This window comes from Egretta garzetta, unplaced genomic scaffold, assembly GCF_000687185.1.
Source record: "Egretta garzetta isolate BGI_Z169 unplaced genomic scaffold, ASM68718v1 scaffold448, whole genome shotgun sequence".
NCBI classification, from domain to species: Eukaryota; Metazoa; Chordata; class Aves; order Pelecaniformes; family Ardeidae; genus Egretta; species Egretta garzetta.
Window position 1 is genome coordinate 298,102 of NW_009260497.1, and position 20,510 is coordinate 318,611.

At 38.3% G+C, this 20,510-nt stretch overlaps 1 protein-coding gene across 8 annotated transcripts in view; it reads left to right on the forward strand.

The window, feature by feature from the left end:
- The first annotated feature begins 936 nt into the window (after nt 1-936).
- Nucleotides 937-20,510, forward strand: part of ARMC8 (armadillo repeat containing 8) — a 78,579-nt gene continuing 59,005 nt past the window's right edge. For 4 of the 8 annotated variants that reach the window (XR_004842734.1, XM_035900071.1, XM_035900076.1 and 1 more), the window contains exons 1-3: nt 948-967; nt 8,760-8,828; nt 14,872-14,943. Coding sequence is in view for 6 of the 8 variants with exons in the window: in XM_035900071.1 (XP_035755964.1) it covers nt 966-967; nt 8,760-8,828; nt 14,872-14,943 (143 nt within the window). In the remaining 2 variants the exon portion in view is untranslated. Of the gene's footprint in view, nt 968-3,315; nt 3,335-5,307; nt 5,437-8,759; nt 8,829-14,871; nt 14,944-20,510 lie in introns of those variants that run through there. The other 4 variants (XM_035900073.1, XM_035900074.1, XM_035900077.1 and 1 more) reach the window with 4 other exon arrangements.

A 20,510-nucleotide genomic window follows, 5' to 3' on the forward strand; every position in this document is an offset into this window, starting at 1 on the left:
GCAGGTTCAACCCAAGGGTAGATACTTGCAAAAGCAAGGAAGAGTTTTCAATTCCCTTGTAGATTCTTTCAAGGAAAACATAAAAAATGGGAAAAGCCTAATTAAAAGTTGAACTGGCAAAAAGAAAAAAAAAAAAAAAGAGATAATGAAAATGCACCCTGGCATGTGTTCGTGAGAACCTGGAGGGAAAATTCCCTTCCTCTTTCCCACCCTTGTTTTTTGGAATGCTTGCCATCTCCAACTTTGGATCTTCTCAAAGGGAATAATAAATCTTTGGTGCGAAAATATTTAGCTTACAAGTATGGTCCTGTTGCTGAGAAGAGAGTTCATTTTGTCTTATAAAGTAGCTACCGGAATGTTAAGGTGACTATTGTTCTGCTGTCCGTGTTGAAGGTGTGTGGGACAGTATATATCTCTGAAATGTGTAGCTATGTTATGATAAAGTAAGTTACAGAAGAATATCTTGATAAGAGCTTCCTTATTTTTGAGGGCTTGTTTGTTGGGTACGCTTCTTGAGCAACATTAACTGTTCTTATAAACTCTTTCTTTCAGGAATTTGTGTTTTTTCCATATAGTAACTAAACATAATAAAATTGGCATTTAAGGCAGTGCTGATAACTGAAGTAGACCCCTTTGGCATGCCCTGTTTATAGAAAACAGCTGTTCGTTAACTTGCTTTGACTTGTAACACATTGTTACCTACATTAAGTACACGATCATCTTTAAATCACACTTGAACACAGGGTTAATTCTTTGTGTGGATGTTGCCCAGCAGTAACATACTGCACATTTAAATATGATTATGGGGTTTTGCTCCTATCTTGCCTGATAGGTTTTGTAGACTTGCTGCTGTGTTAGCCACTCCTGTTTGTCTGCCATTACATGAATTGATATAAACTATTACAATTATTTTTTTTTTTTTTCTCCACAGGAGGAAAAGGCCTCAGAAAGTCCTTCAAGGTGTCATGTAAGTCATCTGAAACACACTTGGGCTGTTGGTTGTGCGTGGGCTAGGTTTACTTGAACTCCACTAGAGTTGTATGTCAAGGGCAAGAAGATCTTACTCTCTTTTTTTGAGAAGTCTTTTTGGAAAATTTTCATGCAAACATGATAATACTGTTTTAGCAGACTATCACTCTGTAGTGCATATGGCTCATAACGCAGCCTCACAGTTGCCAGAAATGAGGTTCAACCTTCTGTGAGCATTCAACATTTTTTTGGATACATTTCTTCCTTTTGGCCACCTTTTGCTCCTCTTCCAACTCTGTTGAGACTCTTTTCTGTTATTCCACTGCCAAGTCAGTGTACCTGCCTCTTACCTTTTCCCCTGCTGCCATGCCTGAGTGTTGGCTTTTTTTTTAATGCATGGCTTCTATCTCACTGATGGGCACTGCGAGCTGAAAGAAAACGCTTACATAGAAATTAATTTGGATGCAAATTATATTTCAGTACTTCTCTTGCATGCCAGTGATAAGGCATAATGACTGAAAGAGTGAGTATAAAAATTGCCCTGTTGAATAGGTAGTAAAACTGGTGCAAAGATCTGGTTGTTTTCTTGCTGTCCTTGGACTATAAGGTTTCCATTATAACCACACAGCAATGTGGCAAACAAGTCTTTGCCCAGGAATGACTTTTGGTGGTGAAACCAGGACTTTTCAGGCTTACTAGTAACTTGCTGGCTGGGGCTATCTGGCAAAACACCAGAAAATGTTGAAGGACCAAGTGGATTCAAAAATCCAGAATGCTGCTTGTGTTGCTTAGGACAGTCTGAGGTGTTTTCCAGTAGCAGATGAAAAAAATTATTCCAGAAGGTGTCCCAGGGGCAACATAGCAGAATTAGTGTCCCTTTGAAATACATGAAAGCACAGCATGCACAAAAATTTATTGGTTGAAATACCCCCTTACCTGTATAAAAACTTCTGGTATACCACCGTAACTACAGGTTCTTAACTCTTTCCTGTAGGAGAGTCTGCTTTTTCTTCCACCCCTTGGCATTCTTAGCCAGCTACTCACAAGGGCTGGTGTGATGGTCCCAGGGGCAAGGATGTGTCTCATCCTATGTCCAAGTGGGTTGACCGAGCCCCTCTTTTTCTCCTTGGCAGATGCTCTGAGCCCCAGGGGTGGTCCCTCCCTGCTCTCCTTTCTTTTCAAAGGACTGGAACCCACAACCTTTGGTAATCCCTTCCCTATCTCTTGAGGTGTTAGTTGTATCTTTTGAAATGTAACTGATTTCCCAGAAACAAAAGTTTTAGGCAGTATCTTTGTCTTGGCTAACTTCTGAAATTCTTCTCTTGTCCATGGATGTCAGTGGATTCTATGCTGAGATGCTTTTTTGCATTTCAAGACAAGAAAATAATAATTTATTTCACAATAGCTTTCAAAGGGCAGATTTGGATGGTAAACCGTATTTGTGATGCTTTGGTTAAAATCCTAATTCTGCATTTATATCTTTCCTGACATGGAGCAAATACTATGTGGTAGATTTTTTATTTTCTAAATGTTAGTGGATGGGTGTGAAACAGTCCAATTTAGAAAAGTGTGTATATATAAAAATAGAATTTAGAATAGTGTATATATAAAAAATTTCTGTCAATCCAAGATTCTCTTTGGGCAGAAAAATACCCCTTTGCCCTTCTTCCTTTGACTTCGGGGTATCCGAAGAGTTATTGAAGTTGGAATGGACTGACATGTGGGGTGGAGTAGAAGAGGATTAAAGTTCTACCATAAGTGTCTGTCAGAAGCTTTACCAGTTATTCTGCATACTTTGCTGAAAATATTTGGTTCCTAAGATTTGCTGGTTTGGTTTTTTTTTTCCTTTCCCTGCATCCTGCCTGCAAATACTGATGGCCTAGATTTTTATTTTGATTGATGGAATTGTACGAATATCAAGGATCAGAAAATAGGCTGTCTTAAGAAGCTTTGTTTCTGCAGATTGTCTTCAGTTACAATAGTCCTATCCTTCATATGCTATTAAAGATGCTTGAATGAATAACTTGGGTTTGGGGCTTTTTTTAATTGCATCCTTGTAATTTTAATGTAAACCATCTTTTGAATGAGGTTTGATAAAGGTAAAATATAGCTAAATGCTTCTTGAACTTGAAAATCATGCCAATCCAGTTGTCATCTTGCAATTTGAGAAAGCTTTTAATTACACATTCTGAAACTATTTAAATGACCAAATCTCTTCTTTTCCTTTCTTTCCCATGAATTGTTAGAGAGATTGTATTCAGAATCTTCTTTTGTCCAGACAGTCAAGTCTTACCTGGCTGGGAGCTTTTTCCTTTTCCTCGTCCTGGGAAAACTGAGAAGCTGTTTCCTTTTGTCCGGTACTGCTGTATGTGATTCTGTTGATCTTATTTCAAAATGTCAAGTTCCCTGCAGAACTTTTGTTCACATCATTTCATCATATCATGTTCATCTGTGTATTGATAGTAGGTAGGAAGGGGAGAATTGTGTGTACCTGCCAGTAAATCATGAGTTTCAGTTCAGGGTTTGAAATGTTGAGATTCTTACAAGGATGACTACTGCCTTTTACTGTACCTGATAGTGAACTATTTAAAGCGTTCAAGGCCCACATCTTCATATCCACATCTGTATGGCAGTGTATGTATTTACCTTTCTATTTACTGTCTTTATAAATGAGTGAGCTTAATATAGTAGTTTCCTTCTGTAAACGTAAACTCTATGATGTGGCCATGCTTATGCTGGAGAGGTCTTACAGGTTTGCTTTGTGTCTACTTAAGTGCTCTTCTAAACCTTTCACCTTCTGCATACTGTTCTGCAGTTTAAATTTTCTCAAATATGCTTTGACTGTATTCTGTAAGGTCAGCATTAATGTCAGGTATGCAGCTATTGAATACATTTAGTGTTGACAGTGCATAGACTACCTCAGGCAGATACTGTAGGGGATTAAATACTGTGTTCTCTCAGAAGTTCCCTTAAATGTTTTGCCATTACTGGCAGAGGAGCAGAACATAGATAGCTTTCTAAATTTCTGCATTGTTAGAAGAGCTTCATTTGTCCTGAGATGGTTGATGCAATGTCATTCTGTGCTTTGCAGTGTGACAGTATTTATTAAAAAAAAAAAAAAATTCAGGGTGATGATCCTTAGACTATCATTTGCTTTTCACCCGCTCTTAAGCTCAGGACCACATTGTTCAGATGCAAGGCTGATACCTATTTTTGCCCTCAGATTTATTTGCTGGTCAGGGGCTTCTTTGAGAGACATTTTGTCATGCTTAAATCTAGCCTGATGTCTTCAAAGAGGCACTCTATCATTTTACAGAGAGCTATGTAATTCCGTTTCAAGGGCTGGTTTTGAAAGGAGCATTCTTTCTGACAAATCTGGCTTACTCAAGGTCCCAACTGTTTCTCATCAGGCTGTTCCTCAGCAGTCAGAGGGTGTCATCTTTTAAGGCTTGTAAGTAATCATCTTTGTGGTGCACTGAGGATTCCTATGCTACTGCTGTTTTTGTCCTTTATGGATGTGCTTCTCCAGCCAGCTGGAGTTACTAGACAAGCATTTTCCAAACTTGTATGAGGATTTTATTTCTCAGGAAAATGAAAGAAACATCCTATGGTTGTTTTGGTACCGAAGAACCAATTTCAAAGTGTATGTCTATGCTATCTTCCTTTTTCCCAGGGAGCATGTCTAGAGCTGTGGTGAGAATACCAGTACAGATCTATGCAGTATATTTAATTTGAGTTATATATGCTTTCTACACAGTATGATTTTGAGCGTTTGAGAATTGATGTTGTTGAAAGTATTATAGTTGGCATACGGGTAAGAACTCGCAGCCCACTTTGAATCTGATAGTTATGTTTTTGGGGTCCCTGCAGATTTAGACTGACAGTGCTGCAGTGGTTATGCTCAGTGTTTTGAAGACGCTGAAACTGGTATTTTAGTACAACCAAGATGAAATTGGGCTTACCTTTGTAATAGGTTCTTGGATGCAAAGTTAGGTATGTGTTAAAAGCTCCTGTAAGGGCCAACGGACTTGTACTGGCATTTGACTGAAGATGTGTTGTACTGCTTGCTGGTTTCTGCCTTTTTCAAAGAGAAGATACCAGAAGGTAGTCACAAACCAGAAAAAAAACCTCTTACATTTTAAGTAGTAACACTGCTTTCATGGAACCTGTCTTGTATCTCTTTTGTGGTTGGTTGCTTTGAAATTAATTTGGAACACCTCAAACAGTGTGTGTGTTTTACATCCAACTTTTTTTCATTTGTGTATTCTTGGATTTGAAAAAAAAAATGTTCTAGGCACGTGTTTAGATGACTGTATAATAGTGTCTTGTATTTCTCAGCTATGGCAATTGGAATGAGAGCAGCAGTGTTCCTCACATGCCTGCAGGGAAAGCTGTGTGAAATGTAAGAGGCAGCTTCATGGAGTGGGAAGAGAAGAAATTCCCATCTCAGTTCTAATGGAGCAACAGGTACCCCCTTCAGACAGTTATGAAGAGGCTACTTCTGCCTCTTGTTCTTCATGTCCTGTTAAACCTTCTTTAAGTCTAAATAATGAACAGCACTTGTTTTCACATTGTGCATCCCAAAGATCTGCAATCACTTTTTTCAGTCTCTCAGTGGGTGCTTCTGAACCTAAATTTTCTGCAGGAGCCATGTTTCGTTCTTTGCATATTCCCTTGGTTCAGTTTTCACCAGGATGGCCCTGTGGAAATGGAACAGTCCTTAGAGGATTGTTCCCGTTATTCTTTGCTCTGTGCATTTTGATTGATTCTCATATCTCCTAGACAGTACTCTGTAGTAAATGCGTATTTGTGCAGATGCAATAGAGAACTTTGAGGTCTAATTGGCTAAGAATATGTGATGTAATTTTTTGAAGCATTGTTTTTGTGTAGTGTGTTGACGGAAAAGGCTCCCAAGTGTCTTCTGCTGATACTTTGTGAACTGCAGGATAGGCTCTTTGTGGCTTGGAAATGGAAAGCTCGTTCTTTAGGTTGCAGAATCTGACAGAAATTTGAGCAGGTTTAGGTGGTGCTGAAGGGGTGCTGGGAGCATGACTCCATCTGTTGATTTCTCCCTTTCAAGAGGTAAACTGAGGAATCTAATAGCTAGACACGGTTTTCAGAGTGATAGAAGATGGAACTGAAAGGCCGCAATCATTTAGGGATTAAGCAGTGTTCTTTCAAGAGTGGTTTTCAATATGAGAGGTTTTCTAGAGTCAGATGGAAGAATAGTGTAGATAGAGAGGGAAGAGGGGAAGATGTAATAGGAAGAAAGTGTGTTCCTGTCATAGAATAAGATACTCTCTTGCTTTTGTGCTTTCTTTATAATGCAGCAAAAGGTACAAATGCATAATACTATTTTTTGCAAGTAAATTGTTAGATATTGTAACTCCTGGTCTAATAGTTAGAAGTGGGCTAAACCTTAGGAAATTAGGTATACTTATTACATCTGGCTAGCAGTCTTCTGCCTGATAGGGTTGCTTAATATTTCAAGGCTTGCAGTGGCCACTCTTGAGCCTGTGAGAGTGGATTGATGATTAATGAATCTGTTTCAGGGCTGCCTTTCATGAAGCTGCTTTTCACCAAAATCCCTCTCTTGCTACCAACCTCAGAACAGCGATACTGTTGCTGTGATGATTTCAGGCTGCAAGTAGGATGAGAGAGGAGAAACAACTTCTGTCAAACTAACTGATGTAGCTGGAGGAAATAAAGGGAGCATTGGTCACAAAAGTTTTGAGGTCTGAGTTAGAAATGGCAAAATTCAAGCTGAGCACAGTTGAATACTCTGAGGTCATTCAGAGTTTAACTTAACCTTATTAATCTGTTAGACAAATGCAGAGGAGAGGTGGTTGCCTGTAAGGGATGGCAAAATGTAGCAGGCAGCTGAGGGAAAAACAGTCATTATGCCCTTTGGGGGTGTTAAGACTGAACTAGAGGTTGGGCCTGAGGGATGTATGCCACAAAATCAGCAATGGTACAGAGTTTGTGATTCTTAATAGTTGGATTTTTTTGGTTCTGAGCTGCCAGTTCAAATTGATCAGAATCGGCATTTAAAAAATTGAATTTACTTGCTGTCCAAAACAAGCTCATTCTCAGTTTGTGATGTGGAACTATGTTCTTTTAGGCTAGTTCCCTGTAAAGGGTTGGCATTTCTAGTAATGTTCAAAGGACAGAACTCTGTTTACCAATTGTCTACCGCATGATTAAAATTATTTCAGTATGTATGCTGTATTGCTGGTGCCAAACAATTTAAGTAAGTGCGTTGAGTTTTATTTTTATTTTTTCTTTGGGAATTGTAAAGTAGTAGCAGGAAGGTTAGCTGGTAAAATTACTCGCGAAAACATACCTCAAACATGCATTGTTTGAAATGTCCAGTAACTCCCCCATATGTAGAATGAGAGAGTTTATTTGCATATAGATAAATTACAGAATTTCTGTCCTAGTGAGCCCTTACTAACACCCATTTGAAAAAGGAAATTTATGCATGACTAAAGCATATGGAGGCCAGTACATCATCTTAGCTGATAGCTATTTGAAGCTAAAAATCTGAGGCTACTCTTTCACTTTGGAAAGTCTTTAGATTACTATGATCCAATGGGATCTCTGTCAAATTAACGGGTTTTGGTGATCCTTCAGTGACTGCTGGCCTAAGCTGAAGTGGACAGTGTCATACAATATTACGAGCTCACATCTGAGAACAGCTAAGCAGGTGCTGGAAGGCCATTTTAAGGTATTTTCCTGTACTGAATGCAACCTAAGAGTTCTCTCTGTGACTGACTTGTGGTGGACAACATTCTTTTGATAATGAGTGGTGGGCTTAAAATGGGAGAATGGACAAAAATAACTTTAAATCAAGAGAGTGAATAAAAAATAGTGCTAGAAAAATGTGGTGTTGCAGGATGCCTCTTTGCTTTCATTTAATTTTTGCTTCAACTGTGGGATATACTGTTAAATGCTGAAGGCACTACTTCATCCTGGGAGGGGAAATAGCTGTGAGGGGAGACAGAGACATTCAAAAAAAAAAAAAAAGTAACAGTTACTTGTATCTGATTGTTTGGGTCATTCACCTGAAGCAACAGTGATGAAGGCTTTTCATGTGGTTTGGCTGTTTTGGGATAGCTGTGAAAAAAGGATTTTGCTGGTCTGGGGTCACAGAGCAGGAGGTGTTTCAGTTTCGGAGAGTTCTGCTGAACTGCAGCTGTTTTCCCCACACCTCTCTTTGGGTAATTCTTTGCTGTTATGACCTAGTTTATTTAAATAGCAGAGGTTGATGCTGAGACTGAAATGCTGATAATACAGAGCTCTAGCTATGGTTTGTATAGTTTTGGCTTTTTCAGTTGAAAAAGTTTACATAATAAAAGCTAGCTAAACTCCCATCCTCTACTGACTGCAAGCATTTTAAATTTGAGCTACATCATTCTTAAGGTGGAGTAGGCAATTTTTCTATTGATCAGTGATCTCATGCAACTGTTAGTCCAATTTCTAGATTCAGTGCAAAGGATGAAGCAATAAAACATGCTTGAGAGAGAGGTGGGAAAAGCAGCATCTCCTGTTTTGTCAGACAGCCTGGAGATTTGAAAGGAACTTGTGTTGAAACTGCAGCCAAAGACATGGAGAGCTTGAGTTGCTCAGCTTGATATAGAAGGCTAGCACATGAATTGACGGACGTAAGCTCTTGCATGGAAGTGAAGATTTGATATGAGAGATTTTTCCACTCTGTCATACACACAGAGCAAGATAAGTACTGGGATAGATTCAGGGTAGGAATAAGTTATACATATTTCTGACTACAGGTATGGAACATTGAAACAGCTTACCTTTCTATTTGGTAAATTTTCCTTGGCAAGAAAACTTACGACAAGGTAAGTTGCTTCTCCAAGGAGGATACTTCAGAGAGGAATTCAAGCAATTTCTATGGCATTGGGATATGGAGAAGTTGGATTAAAAGATCACTTTTAGCATTATGTATGTTAAATTCTACTGTTCTGCATTGCTTCAGTTATAGCCATATACTATTTTTCTACAACACTTTGATTTTATGCAGTGTCTTGAGAGTACAGAATTAAGATAGGGAACAACCATGGATTTAGACTTTCCTTGTTTAAATGCCAACTTTGTTTAGTTTACTGTATGTTAATCATGTAACAGTTTAAGTGCTAAAAGTCAAACAATTTGAGTAACAGTGTCTCTGTGCTACTTTGTTCTTCCCTGTAAAATCATCTTTTTCGTTGCATCAAATGATATTTTTTGAATGGGATTAGAAGTCTTGAAATTCTTCTTCCCAGCTTGATGATTGACCTTAAAAATGAGCTGATTTACGATTTATGTGGTTTGCTTGAGTTGGCTGGAGTTTTTAACATTTTATTCACTTGGTTGGACTAGTAATCATGTTAGTACAAACATGCTCCCTGCTAGAGGGGTAGAAAACAACTCAGATAATTAATAGATGTTCAAGCTCTAGTAGTATCCATCTTAGAAGTGAATTCTGTCAAAATAATGCTGGACGTATTTTAACATGCAAAATTTGTTATTAATTCCTGTTGTTGATTGTTTTGCATCTGTCCATAGAAATGGGAGAGTGGTAGGAAGGGAGAAGGAAGAGGAGGCAAAAGCTATAGAAGGCGTAATTGTCAAAACTTTAGCTCCACAGTTAGCTTCTGACTCAAGCACAGCCAGTCCGGATACCATTTGCTTATATGATACTGAAACTTAGAAACTCTCCTGAAGTTGGGGTAGACAGTTTTTATTTGAGCTACGTTCTTGTATCAGCTGCCAGTACCTCAGCTCTTTAGATATTTGCATTTTGAGTTTTTGAAAGCCTTTTCAGAGTGATGCTTTGCATTGTTCTATTGTTCACAATTTTGATCATCCTCTGGCAGACAAATCTTCTGGTCTGACAATGCACTGTTTTGGATGCTTCCTCAGTGTGCGTAATTGTCTCAGAATCTCTTGTAACTATTTCATACTAAAAGTGAAAGCATTGGCTTGAAGTGTCTAGGGCTACTTTTCCGTCTCTGTTCATCTCAGGTTTGATATCCATCTCTGTCTAGGAACTTCTTAAATAAGGCTACCTACTCTATTTTCAAAAGACGTAAGATCAGAAAATATCATGTAGGCATTTTTTTTTCCTCCTGTGTAGTTCTTATTGCTGCTTCGTCATCAAGTCACTCTAGTTTGTTTCAAGATCTTTTGTGTTGCTTTGCTAGCAGTTGACATAATAAAGCTCTAGGGCTTCTTATCAGAATTTTAAAATTTCTTATGTTTGTGCTTGATTTACTGTATTTAAAAATATGGGTAAACCCAAGTTCTCATGTAGGAGTCCATGTATCCATGTTGCTTTCTCATGATCTCTTTTGCAGAAAAGGTGCAGGTATTGGGGCTTGCTAGGAATGCTTAGAGGTCTGTTCTGTCTCAGGTGGGAATTTAGGTGACACCAGTTTGGAGAACTGCACAGTAGTTACTGGACAGGTGTTGGAGAAGTCGCAAACTTAAAATCAGCTTCATGAAAATGTTGAATTTCAACAATTTCTGCTTAGGACTAAGTTCAGCACCTTCGTTTCTACAGTAATAATTTACATTGACAGACTAGAATGCTGATTTTCTCAGGACTTAGACACTTCATAATATTAATTTTTATTGGCTAGGAATCATTAAAACTTAAAGGCCGTATTTTACTCACAAATTGTTATATTTAATATTGCTTCTTGCTTATCTAAAGTGGACTATTATCAGGTGCCTTTAAACAATTACACATTAAGTGTCAGAATAAAAACATATCAACTTCATGCACACTTGGCAGATTAGTTGTTCTTGTTACTCTTGTCAAGCTGAATTTGGATGGAAATCAATTTTTTCTTCCTGTGAGTTTAATCCTAAAATATTTTATTTTAAATGCTCATACTGTGCTAATAGGCTTACAAAACTAGCATGCATTGCATTTTATTTATAGCTAATTAATGGAACCGATTGCTTCTGGGTTGCTATGTTCCAAAAGATCGTTAGAGCTGATAAACTGCACCTGATAATTTTTTTTCTCCTTTTCTAGAGTTTGTAGGAAGAAAAGCAGTCTTTCTGCTTTTCCAGTCTCTAGTTAGTTTCATAAATGAAAACTGAGTAGTCACAGGATTGAACTGATGAAACTATATTCTTACTTCTTAAAGAAGCAGTAAGTGATGGAAAAAGCTGGTTTAGCACTTCAGGAAGCAGTAATTTCAAGCACTTAGCTAAGATCTCTTTGCTGTATTTTATTGTTGGCAGCCTGCATTATCCTGCTTGAAAGTTTTTTCACATAAATTAGTTTATTGCATTATAGTAAATGTACGTATAAATATCAGCTATCGGATTTTGAATCTATTTATTAAAATTATTGTAATTCAGGTTATTTTGTTAAATGACTGAATTTAGTTTGAATCTAAACAATAAGATTTAATACACAGGGTATAACAAAAAAACCCGAAAAACAACCATTCTGAAATGCATCTTAAGACTTCTGTCATATGAAAGCTTCATGGTTTGTCTTTTGGCTCTATAGAAAGCTACCTTTATGAGGCTGAGAAACTAAGTAGTGCTGGAATGTACTAGGTACCTGTGTAAGATCTGCATTTTTCTTCTGAAGCTGCTTATGCTCTGCTGTTGCCTGGCAGTAGAGTTGATAACCTGAGCGAGAGCTTGGAGCTGATAATTGGAAAGCTAGTGAATCTTCCTCTTCGGGATCATGGTCTTCTCACAGATTAGGCCGAGAATCACCGCAGACTAGTTGTTCTTCTGAAGTTCTCTTCACTCTGTGTTGTTGCTGCTGTTTTCCGTCTTCCTCATTTCAAGGACTCCTTTTAACAGCAGGAAATGGGAGCAGTGTGCATGATATTCGGAAATAAAGTGGGTATTCAGTTTTGGACTACAAATTTCTGAAGATAGTTATCTTTACTGCTCTTTCTCCTTGGACGAATCTCATGTTGTTTTGGATCTGAAATCAGTCAAGCTCAGACTTGTTGGAGATGATGTTTTCAAATAAGGGAGTTGCCCTCAGTTTTTCCAACATTCATGATTCACGGAGGACCTGTAGAGTAGCATAGCACGTGGTGGTACTTTACTTCTTAAGGAGATTAGCTTCCTGATCAGGAAAATCTCCTGAAATGTAATGTGGAATCACGTAATTATTTTCCATAGTAAACAAAAAAAAAGTTTACTACTATTCAACATTGGCTTATGGCATTTTAAGCATATTTTTGGTTTTCATATCCAGCTGCTTCCTGTGTATTGAATAGGTTCATTTCTCTTAAGTGGCAAATTTGAAGACGTAAGCGTGGCACAGAACTTAGGAGTGCCAAGGCATAATGCACACAAACATGGTGGTCTTTGCTGAGTCCAATCTCTGAGAGTTTTTGGTCACCTGACCAATTTAAAGGTATTTTACTTGCTTGCAAGTTGAAATGATCAAATATGTATGTGTAGATTTGTTAGAAATGTCAAGCTTGCAGTATTTCTTGTCTATCTGCCATGACCTTTCTGAGGAACTCTATGAACTAGGGTGGAGAAACTCATCTGAATCGTTTACAGACCAGGACTGTGACCTCTCTAAACCTCTCAATTTGAGTATTACGGAACTTGGCCATGTTCCTGCCATTTCTGAAAGGGTCTCTAAATCAAATTCTAATAGGCTGTACTTACTACATATTAAATGCTTATAAGGTTAGCAAGCCATTCTGTTGTGGAGTTGGTGCAGGAGTCACAAAAGTTTGTTGTTGTTGGCTTTTTTCTTAACATAAAATGTGTCACATCACCTGAGCAGAGCATTAAAATGTCACCAAAATCTGTTTGTTAATTCTTCAGAGTGCTTGGCAAGTGCCTTCTCTTTGGCTTCTCAAGATGCCTTCGCACATATGTAATACGATGCAGTCCTTCTGATGACATTGAGAGCTGGTGCCTAAGGATAACAGGGAGAGGTAGCCCTTTTAGAAGTCCTAGAGCAGTTTAGTACACCAATCGGACCTAGTGCATCGTTGGTAGTTTCCGTTCCTTTGAGACATCTGATCATTGCTTCTGCCACTGTTTTGGACTGACTCTTGTATTTTAAAAACGTTTAAAAATGGCTGGGGTAATTCCATATCAAGTGTTCAGCATAGAAACCACTGAAGTACTGTTTCTGAGTTCAGTGAAATCTTCAAGTCCTTTCTGTGAATTTTCTTGGGCTTCCAGCTTAGCCTGTCTTCTGATCTTGCTCTTTCTCCTCTACCTCCTGTCTTGTGGACTAGAGTTACCAAACTTACGGGAGATACAGCAGAAAGGTCTGACATTTTCTGCTGATACTCGGCTGTGTAAAACTATGCTGGGTAGGCAGATTCCTTTTGAGTAGTTCACTTGATGAGTCAAGTGATTCCCTGACTCTGCTTGTGTTGAGATACACAGAACTGTAGTTCAGTGTTCAGCTGCTTTTAATGCTGCTCCCTTGTTGGAGCTCCAAGTTCACTAGCCAAACTTGAGAAGTTAGACAGCCTCCATTTGCTTAAACTTTCTAGAGCGCCCTTCTGTGGCTGGGTAACTGTATGCAATGGGAGCGTGAATCACATGGAGAAATACTTCAGGAAGAACAGGCAATTACCTTGTACTAATTGAGGTTTATAAAGGTTCTGTTTATACCAATCCAGTTACTGCTTGCCTTGGCTAGGGAGCTTTTTATAACTCTAATGAAGTGAGTTTAACATTTGGGACAACTGCTTATTGCAGTGCAATTTGCATGTTCAGTGGGTGCGTAAGGACTGTGCAGTGTTCATGCAGGCCAGGGTGGACCTTAAAGAACAGGACTACTCTAAGCCTCTTTAAAATTTGCAGATAGCGGGTGAACGAGTGATCTGGTGGCAAGACAATATGCTAACTTAAAGCCACTGCTAAAGCTCCCATATTATGTGAATGCATTATGGGGCATAGTGATTTATTTACCAGTTTTGCAAATACTAACACTATAATCAATCTAGTTTTATTTTTTTGTTGATAAAGAATTATCTGAATTGGAACTGTTTATGTTCTTTGCTCTTATCAAGGTTCCTCCAACTAGAAAGTTTTCTAGAAACGGGTCATCTTGATTTTCTGAAACTGCTTACAGGTTGCTAGCTTGCTTCAGGTTCTCTGGATGTTCATATATGTTCATACGAAGAAAAAAAAATCTTAAAAATGCGGTGATGGCTTTTAGGATACAATAGCAATTTTCTGAATAAGGTTGCAAACCACACATTTTCATTGGGCTTCTTAGTGTGTGTAACGGGTGTCCTCTTTCCAAAATGCTTCCCTTCCTGCTTTACCATAGTATGAATGCCTTTAATGTATTTAACCTTGCAGCAAATCTCAGACAGGAAAATGCTTTTGTTTCCACTTTACTGCTGGGATTTTGACATACAGATGTTTAGGTATCCTGCTGAAATTCACAAAAGGAAGCCTGTGGTGAACAGGAGAGTGAAAGCCTGGTCTCTGGAGACTGGTGATAGTTCCTTGTTTTTTGTTTTGTTTTGTTTTTTATTCATAGCTTGTCCTTTAGACTACTCAGTTAATACTTTAAATTGCCAATATTTGATTTCCCATCCAATAGTGGGTTTTGGTTTTTTAGAAATGTAGTGAATATATGGGCACAAAGAACCAGTATAAGAGACTTCTTCATGTCTGGTGTGCATGTGAGATAGTTTGGGGTTTTGCTTACTTGCATAAGCTGGGACGTAATGGAATCCCAGAGCACTGGGGTATTTATATGCGGGCTGTGGAAACTGTGCCCTGAAGCACAACTCAGTCCTGTAGGTGCAGCATAGACATGTGGAAGACTACTTGATAAGCCTTCATGGAAATAGTAAATTCTATAGATTAAGCCCTCAGTACCTCAGCATAATTTACCAGGGTTTGTTTTTCTTTCTGGATTTACAGAGATATGAAAAATGCTGTAATTGGAAACAACAAACAAAAAGCCAACTTGATTGTTTTGGGAGCAGTTCCAAGGTATGTCCTTTGCTACTCTCCTTTTCACTGATTCACAACAGGTCTGCAATAGTGATCCTTAGATCACAGGCACTTTTTGTTTTAACTTTGATTGTAGTTGACTGCATACTTTCTTTAATGTAACTGAGAGACGCTTGAAATATCTGTTAAACTCGTATATTACGGAACAGGCTGTTGAGTAATGCTTTTAATTTAGAATTTCATAGAATTCTCTAAAGTAGACTTGGTGGTTTTTATTAAACTTTATCAGCTCAGGAATGAAATCTAATTTCTGACACTGATGATATTAATGATGGATGAAAGTCATTGTATCTTAATGCTGTTCTTCAGCCAATTGCCTGGTGAGTTCACAGGTGAAAATGTGTAAGGTTATGTTAAAGATATAATTAAAAAATACTAAAAGACATCTGAGATAATTTACTTGTCTTCTCCACCTGCTTCAGAGGATTAAAACCCATTGGTCATACTTTATTGCTGAATTACTGCTTCAGCTGATCTTAACATTTTCTGGATCCTGATTCCACTAGTACAAATTTAACAGGTAACTTCAGCTACTGGATTGCTCACTACAGCTTTCATTTCACCCCTCTTCTCCTGCAGCTTGCTTTCAGCCGCAATTTGCAGCAATGGAGAAGGAAAACATTGAGCACTGCATTACTTGTGTGGGACCCACCTATGATCCTTTTGCTGAAACGGCAGCTAGGTCCCAAACTGTCCTGCTTGAGAAAGCTTCTTCTGTCTTGTCAAAAAATGCATTTTATTTGCAGGGAATATCTTCTCATTTACAGACTGAGTTTGTGTCTAGGCTAGTCCTTTGAATTCTCTAGGGATTAGCTGAGAGGAAGCCCCCTCTACAAAACCTGCTGAATTATATTCCATTTTGACCAAATATAAACAGGTGAAGAGAAGACTTCACATGAGATGAAAAGATCGAAGTGGACATTTGTTGAAGACTACGTAAAGTTTAAGGAATTTTTTTCCATAACAGGTCCTAAGGGATTCTTGCGACTACCATTGATTCTTGTGGTTCCCATTTTAAAAGGGACAGATGATCTCCAGCTTCCAAATCTAGAACCTGCCTTTTCTTAAATTTTGTAGGGCTTCATATTCCTTCAGTTATCCTGCTTTCCACTGTTACTTGTTCTGTGCCCAGTAATGAAAATCCAAAAGTGTTGGGTTTTTTGTTTTGTTTTGGTTTTTTTTGTTAATGGCTTCTGGGTGTCCAAGTAAATGATATGGTTAACCTATAACTGCAAATGAATGACAAACAAATGAGTTTGGAAAATCTTAAAAGATAAACTGTTGTCCTTGTCCTCACTTCAGTACAATTTATCCTGAAATGACAGGAAATCTAATGTCAAGGCTTTTCAGACTAGAGGTATAGATGAAGGTAAATTGGCTGGGTTATTGTGAGAAAAGACAATTCTCACTGGCTAACTATTAAGTGGCATCATCTACCCCCAAGTGCCTTTTGGAAGACTTTAGAATTTCCTCAAGGTGTTGCAGACAGACTTAAATCAATCATGCACCATTTGGATTAGAGAACTCCTCCTGTTCTCCCTAACAAGGGAATCCATTGGCTTTTTTGACTTGCCTTCTAATTCATGAAATGGCTGCTGAAGCCATTAGAGTATGAGAACCTTTGGAATTCCAATCTGCAAAGTCAAACCTTTCCCTCAATAAGAACAGGAGCAATCAAGCTAGCATTCTTTGTTATGCTAAGTTAATGCAGGTTAATGAGCAAAGTTAATGCGGAGAACATTTTTCAGAGTTAGATTGCGGTCTCCCAAGGGAAGCTGATTCTTTTCTGTAATGGCATGGGGATTGTTAGAATTATTCTGCTGCTGCTTTGTCCTGTGCTTCAACTTCTTGTTTACTCATTTCTTGCTTCTCTCTCCTTCCCCAAGTATTCCTCCAACAAGCTTTCAGAAGAGATCCTTTAGACCCAAAGAACCCTGTCAGATTTCTGTCACTTAGTGGAAAAGAAAACAGTATGTTCAAATATTAGAACAGACTCATATGAGGTTTGGAAACAAGTGTAGGAAGTATCTTTTGTTTGAAATTGGGCCAAATAGTACCGGTAGGTATGAAGTATCCCTGTTATTTTAAAATACTAGACTGCTGCTTGGTTGGACAGAAATGCAAAGTCCTTTGAAGATCTCCATACAGGAAGAAAATGCTGGGGAAGAATGGCTGAATCACCATCACTTCTAGGCCAGTGGCCTGCTGAGTCCATGAGCTGACTGCTTAGTGGTGTCATCTTTAGAAAGGGAGATGTATCTATATCTTAAAGGTGTTGTGTGTTTTTTTTTTTTTTTTTTTCTCTTTGAAGTTCAGTCAGACCTATGATTACTTCTTAACCGCTTCCTCTGAAGAGGGTGCTATGAAAAACAAAGTTGGTTGAAGAAAGCTTGCAGAATTGCCATGCCTGGACTTTAGAACTAAGAAGCGTTAAGAACTGTACAAATGTGTACAGAAACATGGTCCTAGATGTTAAGAATATAAATGTAGCCAGCCTGTATGTGGGTTTGTTCCTTGAGAAATGATTTTCTATATCTCTTCCTCTCTACAGAATGAGTTACTCCTCTACATTCTCACAAAATGCTGGCCTCGACATCTCTGTCAGGACTGCAGAATTTTACTTCTTGAAACTGTTACTTTTTAGTAGCAGTCTCAGAAAATAAAATTTCTAAAATTCAGGGGGGCGGCAAAAAGGTATTTTAATGCCATAATACCAAGTTTTTTTCACTGTCAGACCAACTTAAAACAAAAAGTCAGCCTTGCCTAAAAATGGTTTACTACTTTCACTGTCCTTCAATTTTCTAGGCTTTTTGCCTTCTACCCCACAGAAGTGCTAGCAGAGAATGAGGAAGTCCATAATAATTACTGGTGTGCTCCTTCACTTGACAGTTTTACAAGAACAAATACTGCAGCTCTTGTGCCTATCAATGTCAGACAATTCTTCAGAGTCCAAGTTCAGTATTTAAAGCTTTTTGTCAGTTGCTCTTACCTCCTAAATCTTAAGAAAATGATTGAATCCTTAGTTCAAATGTAAATTGTTCTTTTCTAAGTCATCTTGATAGGATCTTGGACTTAACAAAACAATGTTCATTTAGTAGCAGTTAGTCTGTAGTGCTGCTGGCTCACAATCCTCTGAGTTGTAATAGAAGCCCCTTTCTGGTGGCATTTATAATAGAGGCTAGAAAAACACTTGTTTACTGTGGAGTCCAGGCTGACAATCATATTGTCATCATATTCATTGCCACTTAATAAAACTGAAGGTACAGGGGAAATAAAGGCTCTCACTTAAGTGGTTACCAGCACCACCCAGATATCTTGCCATTCTTTGACATAACTTCAGAAGCTAAGTAGTCTTTCCTTCCCTGCTCTGCGGTACCTTGAGGCCTTCTTTATACACTTTCCCACAAACTGCACGTCAGCTACCCTTTAAGGCCACTGAATTAGTGAGTAGGTTAGGCTCTGTTGTAAGCAAAAGTTGTTGTTCTTAAGATCTTTCTGAATTCTGTAGTAAACAGTCTAAAGCCTCTGGCTTAGAGAGATGGAAAAGAAATCCTTCAATGAAGTGAACACGTGAGTAAGTTCTTGATAACTCTGTTTCGCAAGACCACTTCGGCACTCAGTGGTTTGTAATCCAGTCAACAATTGGGCCTTTCAAGCCTGTGACATTTCCTCTCTTCCTTCATCTGGTGGATGGCAGAACGTTGAGAAGGCAATGTTAAATTCCAGATATCACAGCATAGCTTTGTCTTCCTGTACATTGTGGTTACCTGTTGAAGCCCTGACCTCTGCTATTTTGTCAAAAATGTTAGCTGAATGAAGTCATTGCTTATCTAATCATTACTGAGGGTTTAATATTAAAAGTCTAATCCACTTCAGACCTAGTTTCTCATTAAGAGCTTCAGTTATTCCTTTGCTCCAAAATGAATACAGAGTTTTAAAAATCAAATCTTAAACCTAACCACCCAAGACCTTTAACAAAAACACAAAATCATTCTTGTCACTTCCCAAAAATTATTTTGTAAGTTCCAGCTGATTGTTCTCCAGGGTCTTAAGGGATAAAGTCAGTTGTTTGGAGCTGTAACATGGTAGTGTACTTATTCCCAAAGCTAAAGGCTTATCTCTAGGTAGGTGCATCTGAAAGAACTTTATAGAGTTAATTTTCACCTTTCCCTAAGTAATTTATTAGGGATTCTGTTTAACTGTTGGGGTTTTTTTTGTTTTTAATTTCTTTGGAGCACATTTTAAATGACATGTAGAATGGCTGATGAACTCTCATCCATTCCATCATTTGAAATTTGAGTTCTGCAAAGTGTAGTTAAGTTGTCTGTGGAAATGAAAACCAGTAAGAATTTGTTGGGGTTTTAACTTGTTTCTAGGGCTATGAGCACACCAGCATGGACACCCATGAAATTTTATGTTTCAATTTATTGTTAAAGATAATCAAGTTCCTTCAGGCAGTGTTCTTTCAGAGTTTGCCGAAAAACAAGACTGCTACTTTGATAACTGTGTAACCTGCTAATAAGATGAGAATATATCTCTCTTAATAGGAAGGTCCTGTTACATACCAAAGTCTGTCAGCTAAGGAAGAGGATTATATATAGGCTAGTCTCTGCATTAAACACAAGAAAAGTAGTTGTATAATGCAGATTTTGTGTGCAGTATTGGCTGGCAAGTACTGGAAAACTTAAAAGTGATGTACTGATAAGTAGCGGAATTCACATATGTGATAGCCTTTGAAATGTTTGAGTGTGTGTTCCTTTTGTTTCAAGATTTAAAAAGAAAATTTAGGCAGGATGGTTTTGCATAGCTCATAAGCATCCTGATTAATTCTTTGTTTAAATGCATAGTATTACAAATGTGTAGATGACCCGTGTTGCTGATGCTTGATCCTGCATGGAGTTTAGCAGAAGAGCACCCTTACATATTGAATACTTACATACTGGGATGCTGACTGTTGTGAGAGCAGTTGCAGCACTGCAGGGTGGACAAACCACCCTGTTGCTTTCAGCTTTTCTTGGAGTTACTCAGATAAATGTCAGATAAGGTTCTTAGTTAAACAATTAATTTACTGTTTCAGTAGAACATAAGCAACAAAACCTCTATGTTTGCACGTTTAGGATTAAAGAAGCTTGTGCATGTAGCCAGTATGAGTTTAACACAAGAAAGTGTGTCTGTTAGTTTGTGTCCTGGAAGGCTTGGCCTCATGGCTGGAATATTGAGCAACCTGCTCTAGCTGATCCCGCTTTGAGCAGCGGGTTGGACTAGATGACTTCCAGAGGTCCCTTCCAACATCTATTCTGTGACTCTGTAGTCTAATTTAATGAACTGCCTTTATATGCCTAGTTTCTCTTGGGATTATTCTTGAATATCCTTGAAAATCACTCTAGAAGTTCTTTTAATTAGTGTGTTTATAATGCTACTCCTGAAGGACTGGCCATCCTGTAACTGCAGGAGTGCAAGTATCTGCTTAACACAGCCCTCTCCTGTACAGACAGCACTGGCCTGAGTATTCAGCTCTAAATCCATTGTTAGCTAGTATAAGGACA